Here is an 11459-nt window from a genome sequence, read left to right as displayed (position 1 = left end):
GGTGCTGGGGTGTGAGCCCAGGGCAGCTGGCCCCTGTGACAGGTGGGCTGGCCAATGCGGAGCCCCAGGTTCCTTCCCATGCCTTCTGCATTGTGGTCACAGGACCTTGGATCTGGAGGTAGCCTTGGGGGCTACTGCCTATTGCAGTGACAAAATGGGGCAATTCTCGGTGGCAAACAACTAAGTCGGTGGTTCCAGAAGCTAGGTTCCTTGAGTCCCAATTCCACCCTTTTCCCAAACTGCCCCCCTGGGGCTCTCAGAGGAGGTTGAAGACCCCTTCCTACTCTGCATAGTTTGATATATCTTTGCACATGCCCAGGCCATTTCAGGAATGCTCGTTGGCCCTTCCTTCTATCCAGCTGCCCTTGACCGAGCAACCGTTTATTCTTCAGGTCTCCGTTGCCTGGAAGCTCTAGGATGGCAGGATCCTGGTGACGTTTGGTATACAGCCCAGCACGCTGGCAGAATGAGGTATATGGCTGAGATTCATTGAATGAATGAATGAATGAATGGTCTCCATTCCTCAAGGAAACCCATCCTGAATGCCTCCCATCCCCAAACCAGCCAGGGCCTCCGTAACTCCCTGTCCCCTCATCGTCGGAGTCCCTGCTGGACAGCGAGCTGCCCTGGGGCAGGGATGGTGGCTACACTTACCTAACAGCTTCCAGAGCCCGGCACCGAGCAGGTGCTCAGGCAATCGGGAATGAAAAACAAACCTGGGCCAGCACCTTCCCTGATGGAGGGACAGATGCCCAAGGTTGTCCGCAAACCCTCCCACTGTCCCGGGAGGGTGGGCCGAGCGCAGCAGTCCTGCGGGTGATGCGGAACCCCTCCTCTCATCACAGCTGTGGCTCTGGGCGCCTCCCTCATCCGCTCGGGATCCCGGTGGATGCGGACGAGGAGCAAAGTGGTCACCCAAGGAGGCGACTTGGGTGCGGACTTGGAGGAGGCGACTTGGGAGCGAACCCACGGAGGCGACCTGGGAGCTCCACCGAGAGCTGCCCGAGCGCAGCCCCCGGGGCCTTCTGGGCGCTGACGAGGGGCATCGCTAGAGGACTCCTCTGCAGGAAGCACGAGTCCCGCGCGACGCGCAGAGCCCTCGCTGGTTGCCCAGGCCTCCTGCTGGCTGTGGGGTGTGGGCCCCCTCCCGCCGCCCAGTGCAACAGAGCCTCACACCATCCGGCACGGAAAACATTGCTTTATTCACCGCGTTTGCCAACACACGAGGAGTGCAAAGGGCTCCTTGAGACACAGGCCCTGGTGGGGGCCGGGGGCCGGAAACCCCAAGAGCGAGCAGGACAGGATGGGAGCGGGAGCTACGCAGCAGCGGCAGCAACACAGAATCATGCAGGGCGCGCGGGCTCCGGCCGCAGCGAGGCGGCCGTACATTCTATTGCTCGTTAAGGGGAGCGAACGTGGACAATGTACAAAAAGGGGAAATAGGTCTTTGCGTTAATGAAAAATACATTTTTTTCTCTACAAAGGAATCTTTTCTAATACAAGAAAATAAATATTGCAACATAAGCCAAAAATAATTTAAAATTGCTCTTTTCAATATATTTTCAGTATTTCTCTTGTATATTAACAAATGGCACATCACTTTCTTTGAAACAAGGACAGGAGGTGTCACCTCCTGTGACATTCATATCATCCCCCCACCCCGAGTCGTTTGTGGAGCACAGAGTGTTGGTGCGTCTGAGGGACAAGGTGGCAGGAAGTGCCTTAAAGAACGGACTCCAGCCCTGGCTCCTTGGCCAATGTGGCCAGCTGGGCCGGGGCGTGGGAAGCGGCCTCCCCCAGGGCCTTGCTACGGCATCCAGACCATTCTGCAGAGCTCCGGGCACGGGCAGAGGTTAACCACATCTGGCAGTGAGCAAGGAAATGCCCAGTCCAGCTGCCGCCAATGTCTGTTAGTAGTGGGCAGTTGATTCCCTAAAAATTGCCCCAGCCAGTCCCACAATGTGCCCATACACAACACACAGACACGCATGCGCGAGGACACAGGGCATGCACCCTGGCCCAGGCGCACACACCTACAGTCCGGCACCCACGTCTGGAACCTTGGTGGCTTCTCGAAGGAAATCGAGACCCTGACATTACAAACGCTCACACACTGTCACAAAGTCAGAGCTCATTTAATAAAATAAAGCCTTCTACCTTTCTTCTCCTTACTCACTTTAAAATACATTTATGATCCATAAAAATAACTTTCCGTGCACCATATCCTTTTCTTGCTGTGATGAGGGGGAGGGAGGAGCTGTGCAGCCAAGACTGGGAGAATGGGGAATGACAGAATGAATAACAGAGCAGCTTCTCCCTCCCAGAAGAGGGCCAGTGAGTGGGGGCAGATGTGGTCAACCAGGAGCTCTGCCTTAGCCTCGGGCCTGCAAAAGGCCTCCTGCCTTCTTCCCTGTTTCCAACCTCAATGCCAGGGGTGGCAAAGCTGTCTACACGGTGGGCAGCAGACCAGAGAGGGAAGGGGCTGTGGCTAATGGAGGAAATGACAGTGGTGGGGATCAGCATCTCTGACCTCTGTGTAGCCTTGCTGGGCGTCCTAGAGGTGGACAGCTGCCCGGCAGGAACAGCCCTAGGGCTGGCCTGGGAGTGAAGGCCCCCCACATCCCTCACCAGCTGGCTGAACAGATCCCTGGGCCCTGTGCAGGACATGGCCCCAGGGAGAGTCCAGTCCAAAGCCAAGAGCCAACACAGAAGAGAATCCAGAGGCCAACTTGGGCAGAGGCCCCCTGAAGAGAGCTGGCTGCCCCGCCTGGCCAACCCAGACCAGACCCTGGCCGGCCAGGCTGCATTCTCTCCTGCCCCCGGGGGAGCCCAGGCTCTGCCTCAGGACGCATGAAGGGGTGAGGGGGCAAGGGCTGAGTCTACTGGGCCCGAGCCATTCCCGGCACCCCACCCCCACCCCCGGCAGCGTTGGTCGCTCTTTAATCGCGTCCCCTGGCTTCCTGCGAGGTCAGATCGGGCAATCCAGCACAGACAAGACTGTAACCCAAAGCACGGGGAAGGAAGGACGACTGTTCAAAGGCAGTAAACAGAGAACGGGGGTTGGGCCGCTGGTGCAGACGCCGCATTGGCCGTGACTCCCAAGGAGGCAGGCGGACTGAACTCTCCACGGTGCCTTGTGCCATCCCAACGCCCAGAATCCTGGAAGCCCGCCCTGAGTCCACTCCACCCGGACCAATGTGCCCAATCTTCTGAACGGAGTCCTGTCTTTGCTTCCGGTTTTGCTAAAATTCACACGAAACGGAGTGTCGATGACAATGCCACCGTCGTACCTTGAAAGTTCTGCCGTCGGGGGTGGGTGGTCACGCTGCTCCCCATCCCGCTGATCTGCGTTGTGTATTTGTGTTGGGGGGAACCACATGGTGAAGACTTCCGCCATGCTGGTTTTGTGGTCGGTATTCTACCCCCCCACCCCCGGGTGAGTCTCAGAGTTGGGAAAGCTCACAGTGGGCCCAGCCCAGGATCTGAAATCCAGCGCTGGTTCCCGCTTCCCGATTCTAACAGTTCAGCAGCAGAACAGCACCCTCTTCCAAGAGCTTGGGCTCGCCTCCTTGGGTGTGTGCAAGAACAGGTCTCTACACTTTGTTGCTAAAGAACTCCATTAAAAAAAAAAGTCCAAGTGACAAGTTGTCAGGTCCAGGCTGTGCTGTATTATGGTCAAAATATTCTTTGGCATCCATAGAATGATTCGACTTATTCACTGGACTTTTGCAAGGTTCTTGTTGGAGAAGTTCTGGCTTCACCAGTGGCAGAAGTGACCCAGGAGTAATTCATGAAAGAAAAAAACCCATGTTTTCACTGAATTCCTTTTGTGTTTGTTCCCTGAGCTATCACCCTGGGGCCACTCCACTGAAACTCTTCAGAGCAACTACCTGGGACCTAGAGGGTGGGACGGAAAAGGCGGCAGGTGGGTCGGTGGTGGGGAGGGAGGGCATACCCAGGAGAGGGGGTAACGGCTCACAGGGACAGAGGAACCAGGAACATCCAGCAAGACTTGAAATCTGCCCCAGGCCCCGGGATCCCACTGCTTGTTGGAAGGAGGAGTTTCCAAAAGGAAACCGAGGAAGAAGCTTGTCTCTTAGCAGGACCGGAAAACTTGGAAAGGCAAACGGTCTGGTCTGGTCAGGTCAGCTGTCTGGGAGTGACCAGACTTCGGCCGAGACTGGCCCCGAAGGAAGGAAGGAAGTTGGAGCCCCAGAGCAATTCTCTAAGTGGGTGAGTCTGAGCCCCACGCCCCCGTCTGGGCACTGGCCCTCCCTTGCAGCTCCCACCGGCACTGGCGGCTGGCTGTTTGGGAGTCCCCTGAGTAAATGGCACAGCTCAGGAAGGATTCTAGGAACCCTTTCTCAGAGCCGCCGGGCTGGGCACTGGCAGGGGCGGAGCAGCAAGGGAGTGGGGGGTCGCGGGGTGGGCGGGCAGGCCTCAGATGATGTGGGTTGATCAGGAACAGCTGTGGTTCCTCTGGAACCAGCGGGCCCTCTGCGCCCCCTCAGTGCTTTCTTATATAAGCTCGTTGTGCTTGTGACAGTGAGTAGACTCTGGCTGGGTATCACTTAGCATACTTCCTTGGGGATCAGTGGAGTGCAGCAGGACCCCCCAAATGGACCCCAGTGGGATTTGGGGGCAAGGCGGGGCAGGCCCTGGGCTGGCCCATCTGCCATGAAATAATGCCCAAACGACGGTCTGTGTCACCCAGTGGCAGCGGGCTGGAGGCCTGAGCTCTTCTTCACCTTGCCTACATCTAGCCAGGAGCCCAGCGACGCCACGCGGGCCAGGGCGGGGCACTGCCCAGGCAGGGATGGTGCACAGGACCTGCGACAGTCCCTGCGGCCAGAGCCGTGGAAGGAATCCTACTGTCCTAGGCCAGCACAGAAGAAAGACAACAGTGTGGAATTCAAAACTCTCTCTATATTAAAAATAAAACCACAACAGAGTGGCAGTCTCAAGGGTCTGAGACACTCAGCAGAGATTGGAAATGGCAGTTGTGACTGGGCTGAGGCCTCACGGGAGGACCAGGGCAGGGCCTGGGATGGGGTAGGGGGTGACTTAGGAGGCCAGCACCCCCATGCGGACCACCTCCTCAGCCCCTGCTTCCCGGGGAGCCCGCTGCACCCCACTGTCCTCAGCTTCCACATCTGAGTCGCTCATCTCCCCATCAGAGAAGTAACCATCGGTCTCAGTGTCAAAGTGTAGGCTGACCTTGGGCCTCTCGGCCACAGCAGAGGGCGGTCCTGTCCCAGCATCAGGCCTGGCACCTGGCGATCTCCGGGTTCCCTTGTTCTCGCGGGGCAGCCGGAGCCGGCCCAAGGGCTTGGGGCTCACTGTAGGGCCAGGCACTTGGACATTCGAGTCGGCAGCCATTGGGGCTGCCTCATCCGGGGTCTCGGGGGCCAGCGGAGGGGGGCTCTCAGGGGCTGCTGGGATGGGACAGTCCCCAGCTGCAGGGCTAGACGGCAGGTGGGAAGGCGTTCGCCGTGTTGGTTTCCGGGCCACTGGCCCTTGCCCCCCCTTGCCACTGCCTGCATCCTGGCCCCAGGGCTTCTTGGGGGATCTGTCTGGAGTCGTCCGTGAGCCAGGCCCATCCTGCGGTGGCTTCTTCTTGGCAGGCAGGCGGGTGCGGCCCCGGGCCTTCCTGGCAGGGTCCCCAGGTCGCAGCGAGGGGTCCCGCATGAAGCTCAGCAGCGTCTCCTCGTCTTGCAACAGCTCCTCTGACAGCAGCCCCGGAGCGGGGTCTTCACGGTGCCCGTTGTTCAGGGACCACTCGCTCATGGCCATGTTCTCCGCCGTGATCTGCACTGACTGAGCCAGCCAGCTGTTGAAGAAGGTGCCATCGATGGGGAAGGAGGTGGACAGGCCTGGCCGAGGGGAGAGAGGACACAAGTGAGATACTCGCAGGTGTGGGTCCCACCCTCTCAGGAAGCCCTCTCAGACCCTCCCCCAGCAGGCCACGGTGCACCTGCCTCCCTCCCTCTGTGCTAGACCCCACGGAGCCATCTTGATTTGCTGATCCCTCCCACCACCACCACCGAAGAGGGGGGTCCACACCATATTCCCCTTTTCCCCAGATCAACCTATTCCCAGAACTGGTTTCATGATTTGTGGTGCAGAATGCAAAGTGAAAACGTGGGCTCCCTGTTCAAAAATTATTAAGATATTTCAAGGCAATAAAGTAGAGCACTAAACCAAGCAAGAGCCCTTTGAGACGGGACAAGTACACACCCGTGAGGCCAGCTCTGCTCACCACCCCCTTCCCGGCGATGCAGGGGATGGAGGAATGAAAGGAAACGCCCTCACGCCATCAGGGGCGGTGGGTTTTCATGAGCGCTGCTTCCAAAGCAGAGAAGCTGGATCAGTGTGTCAGGTGTGAACGGGGTAGTGAAGGGCTTCTAGGTAGAAATTCCCTCTTGGGGGTCCGGGCCAGCAGGTGATCCTGGGCTTTTCTTTTGATACCCACGTGGTCCCCTTCTTGAGACTGATGGAAATACAAGATAACCTGAGGCTTCCTTGCTGGAGGTGAGGTCTGGAAGATGCCACAGTCATCCCTGAAAAGTGTTCTAGGGGAAACATGTGACACCCTGGGAGACAGAGCCCAAAGCCAGGGGACCCTCAAGGGCTGTTCTGCTTAATGCAGCAGCAGTAAGGATTCTGTGAGTGACGACGGGCTGGGCCAGTCCTGTGGCCACTCCTTTGGCTCTCTTGGGGTAGCTCCAGGAAGGCTCCCTGGTGCTGAAGGGAGGGCTCGCTGGAGAAATCCCAGCAGGGTGGGACTAGGATGGAGAATTCTGGCAGACCCTCATCTCCCAGCAGAGGGCTTCGTTCTGGAAGGGCCTAGATGGCCTACACGTCCCTTGAGGGCCTCCAGAAAAATCTGGCATCCAGGACTCTGGCTAGGGGAATGTGCATGCAGGCTCCTGAGCCCCTGGCCCAGTCTCCAGGTCTACACAAGAGGAATTTCTTGGTCAAAAAAAAAAGGAATTTCTTGGGATGCAGACAGGACTCTGAGACCCTACCTTGTTTCCTTTATGGCTAAAAGGTGTGAGCACCTGGGCATGGAAGGGCCTGCTTAGCCCTTTGGGTTTCCTCCTCTGTGCAGTGGAGGTACCGGCAGACCCTGCTGGCCTTAGGTTGGGGGCTGCAAATGGAGTGATGGTGTGATCCTGGCCACGTCTGCCAGGCCAGTGTGGCCACTCACTCACCCAGCTGCCCCAGGACTGAGTCGGGCCCCGCCTTCACTTTCTCTTTCTTCTCTGGGCTGCCCTTCGGGCCCTCACGGCCTTTCCTTTTCGAGTCACTCTTCTTGCCCTTTGCTCTCCTCCCAGACCCCTCTGTGCCAGGGAAAGAGAGAGCAGGAGGGAGGTGGTTAGCCCAAGCAGCTCAGCCAAAACCAAGATCACTGCCGACCAGCCTGAGTCCTCACTCACCTGCGCCTCACCTTCCAGGTCACCTTGCCCTGCTGACGGGCCCCAGGCTCAGAGCCACAGGTGGCTGGGTAAGTGGGGCTCCTGAGTCAGAGACTGGTGGGGAAGAGGGGGTCGGTCACTGTCTACTGCTGCCCTTGAGTGGCTTGGGGAGGGCACAGGGCCACGAAGAGGGTGGAGAACACCCCTGTAGGACCTGGAATGCAGGCTGAGCTACATGCCTACGATGTGGAGGGAATCCTAGTGGGTGGGGAAGGTGGCGGAGGTGAGTGGCCAGGACAGGGCCTTCAATGCCAGGCTGAGGAGCCAAGCAGGAGGAGGTGGAGAAAACACTGAGGAGTCGAGAGACATGGGTTCTAGTCAGGTCCTTGAGCAAGTCTCCTGCCTGGTCTCCTGATCTGCTCTTGAGGTCACGCAGTAGATGGCAGACTTGGGGTGCACACTTGGCCCTCATATCCTTTTGGTCCCTGACCATACGGGTCTAGGGAGCCACCGAGAATGCTGGAACAGGGGAGGACACCTGCAGGGAGAGGCCCAGCTGCCAGAAATCTCCTAGCTTTTCAGCCAGAGGCTGCGTGCTTCCAGATGAAGCTTTAGAGAAGGCTGAGGGATAGGCAGTCTCCCTGGCTCTGCCGCTAATCCCCGGTGCAACCTTAGGCCAGGCCTCGGGAGCCTCATCTCCGACATGGGACCTGTGCCTACATACTTGGGAGGGAGACTTCGAAGTTTCCCCCGCTGCCCTCAGGAAAGTCTGAGCTCTTTGAGGCCATAAAACCTTGCATGTCTGACCCCATCAACCCCCAAACCTCACTTGAGACATCATCCTTTTGCCCCAGTGGCTGCGAGGCCAGCCTCCTTCCCATTTCTTTAAAAAGCCAGGCTCTGGCTTCTAGGATTCCAAACTGTCCTGCCCTCCACCTGGTTTAGCTCACAGCATAAATGTCACTGCCGTGGGAAGCCTTCTCCAGCCCTTTGGCCACAGAGGCCTTGACAATCTGCTGGTAGCCATGTCCTGTCCCAGGGCCGAATGTCACCACCCCGAGGGCATCAGCACAGGCAAACCAGTCCCCTCTCCAAATGGCCTGCTCTGAACAAAGGGCTGCCTGTTGCTGCCACTTAGGTCTAAGAGCTGCAAAAGTCCCCAGGCTCCACACGGGGATCGGGCCCTGGCTCTTGACCAGGTTTCTGAAATCCCGTACCTGAGACTGCCACACGCCCTGCCACTTTCTGTCGCCCTGATCGTGGGGCTCTCCTTCTGCAGCCGGACGTGCGGCCACAGTGAGGTCCCAGGGAGCCCAATGTGTTTCCAGAATCCCCACTGCTGCAAAGCCATGCCTGATGCTCTGTCCCTGCACTGGTGCCGACCTCAGCCCCTTGGGCACCCTCTCCTTTACCTTCCCAGATGGTGAGCTCCACAAGGACAGGAACTCTATCCATTCAGTCCATGGCAGTGTGCCCCGTGGTGCCCGGCACAGAGCCTGGCATGCTGTCTACACTGTTAATGCTTGCTGCAAAAAACCAGCAAACAAGAGGGAGCCTGGAAAGCTCGGGCAGCCAGGAAGCTGCCAGTCCTGGGGAGGCACGGTAAGCTCTGACCTCTGTGTGGATGTGACCCGGCCTGAACCAACACCTCTACTGGGTAGGGCTGGTTTCTTAGGACAGAGTGGGTTGTGATCCCAGCCACGCAGTCCTTGTTCTGGGGGTGGCCCAGCAGCTCCAGTTCCTCTCCACGCCAGGCCCAGCCTGACCCGGAGGCTGAACTGGCAGTGGCAGCTCCTGGCTCAAAATCTCTCTCCATCCAGCTATGTGTCATCCAACACGAGAGCGCCATTTTTTGAGTGAAGCAGTGCTCTCCTTAACATGCACCCACTCTGGGAAGGGCCTGGTGTCGGGCAGAATCCACACAACCAACAGACAAGAGCAATGTTGAAGCTTCTTTGCCCTTGATTTCCAGATCTGTTAAGTGCATGTGACGGCAAGAGTTTAACAGAGAAAAAAGCTGCTGGTACAGCATCTAAATTCTCAGTTGAGGTCAGAGGGAAAGAACACACAGGTCCTCTTCCATCTCTGAGGCAGCTGCCTGGTTCAGGATCCACATGGAGGCACACGGGTTCAGGGAAGCTCACCAGCTTCCGGCCCTTCCTGCCCCAACACCAGCCTAGAGCCACTGTTCCCATGCCATCCACTCCTGAACCACGATGGCCCTGCAACTACATAGGTGTTCCCAGTGGACCAGAAAGCTCCCTCAGGACAGGCCGATGCCCACATTCCTATCCCTGGCTCCTTGTCAGCCAACACACAACTAGGGCCCCGGGAGTCCCATCTTGGTCTACTAGTGGGTTACGAAGGGTCCGTGTACGGGCCAGTGGTCCCTGACTCCGTGCACATGCCCTCACCAGGCCCTGAACACACCCCCTCCTTGGGCCCCGGCCCCTTGACAGCATGCACACTGAGCGGGGGCTGGTGATGCGCAGGGAAGGCGCGCCTACCTCGACACAGATCCTGTTCAATCAGTTTCATCTGCAGGTGGAATATCTGCTCCTGCAGTTTGCAGATGGCGTGCTTCGTTCTCTCACGCCTTGTCACCATGTAGCACAGATTTCTAACCTGAGGAGACAAGGGAGAGGTTTTCCACTTTATTCATGGGCGGTCACTCCCTGACCTCCCGCTCCAGGGGGCCACCACTGCCTAACCTGCCAGGGACATCTGGGAATCAATTCCCAAGCCCCAAGTGAGTCCTCAGGCCGGAGCCACAGTTCTCTGGTCCAAAACAGAGGCCAACCACAGCCTTGATTCTGCAGCCCCCACTGAACCAGAGTGGGCAGGGAAAGCGTCTGGTGAGCTCAGGCTGGTGACTCCACCTGCCTCCTCTTGGCCTTCACTTCCGGGCCCAGTCTGCCATGGTGCCCCTCCAGGCCCTTCCAATGTGGCTGCCCTCCCCTACATACACAGTGCTCCAAGGTCACTGGGGCCTGGCAAGGTCACCAAGTCCATCCCTCCGCCTCCTGTCCAAGGCCTCTTTTTCAAAGACATTCCTCAGCCATAAGCACCATGGCAAACCCAACTCCTGTCCTGAGACACAAATGGCCATGGGTAACAGAGCAGGGAGACCTCCAGCAGAATAGCTTCTGACCCAGCCGGATCCTGCTGCAGCCGAGCCATGTCCACTTGTTGCACTAGAACCCGAGCCAAGCCCACACCTGCTCTGGCCAAGGCCCCTAGTCCACATGGCTATGTCCCTATAGGAGACAGAAGTCCTCAGGGGGAAGGGCAGGGGCCTCCCTGACTCCCTTCGGTCAGCTAGGAAGAGTGTCTAGTGCCTAGGAGACAAGCTTGCTTAGCTCATGGGACACAGACCCACTCTGTAGCTGTCCCAGAAGCACCTGAAACCTGGGCCATGTTCTCCCTGTCCCCCTCGAACGTTTCCCCAGCCATCCCCTCACCGCTGCTCTCAGGATGGAGCACACTTCTGGGGCCAAGACCAGGCCTCCCCCCTCAAGACACTTCCTTGTTCTGGTATCGTCTTCGGCTCAGGCTGGAGCCTCATAGCAGGGACAGCTGGCCAGAAGCTGTGAGCTGGAAATCTGGGTCCCACCAGGCTAGTCCCTCTGTCTGCAGCTGGGTTCCGCCTTCAAAGCCGAGTTCGGGCTTCATGTCCTTAAGCTGCCTAGGGGAGACCAAGGGGTTCCAAAGCCCCTGCCTATTGTCATGACCTCCCTTTCTCCTGGCCTGGGGGTAGCTGTGATCACACCTCTCTGCAGACATGGGCATCCTCCCCTTCCTTCCTGAGCCTAGTAGTGAAAGGGATCCCAGAATGCCAGGCTCTGCAGGAACTCTAAGCACACTCCACACTCCCGTGTGCACCAGCCTAGACTACGGACACAGGCCATCCGAGGCCCACACCTCCCTAAGGGGCAGCCGCCTGGCCCAGCCTAAGAGCCCTTGCTTCCTCTCAAATCCTGGACTTCCTCAGGACCTCCTCGCAACCACACATCCCTGAACACCAGCTGTGGCTCTGGGAAC

The 11459-nt window shown here is 58.1% G+C and overlaps 1 protein-coding gene across 9 annotated transcripts in view; it reads right to left on the bottom strand.

The window, feature by feature from the left end:
* Positions 1 to 1182: 1182 nt before the first annotated feature.
* The window catches only part of JADE2 (jade family PHD finger 2), a 52675-nt gene continuing 42398 nt past the window's right edge, over positions 1183 to 11459 (bottom strand). For 8 of the 9 annotated variants that reach the window (XM_035014150.1, XM_035014147.1, XM_035014151.1 and 5 more), the window contains 3 exons: positions 9926 to 10043; positions 7215 to 7343; positions 1183 to 5873 (listed from right to left, as the gene is read on the bottom strand). In XM_035014150.1, the coding sequence (XP_034870041.1) occupies positions 5065 to 5873; positions 7215 to 7343; positions 9926 to 10043 (1056 nt within the window). In that variant the 3' untranslated portion in view covers positions 1183 to 5064. The remainder of the gene's footprint in view (positions 5874 to 7214; positions 7344 to 9925; positions 10044 to 11459) is intronic. The other variant, XM_035014145.1, reaches the window with a different exon arrangement.

This window comes from Mirounga leonina, unplaced genomic scaffold, assembly GCF_011800145.1.
Source record: "Mirounga leonina isolate KUSES-001 unplaced genomic scaffold, KU_Mleo_1.0 Mir_168, whole genome shotgun sequence".
Classification (NCBI taxonomy): Eukaryota; Metazoa; Chordata; class Mammalia; order Carnivora; family Phocidae; genus Mirounga; species Mirounga leonina.
This window is presented reverse-complemented; position numbering and strand designations above follow the sequence as displayed.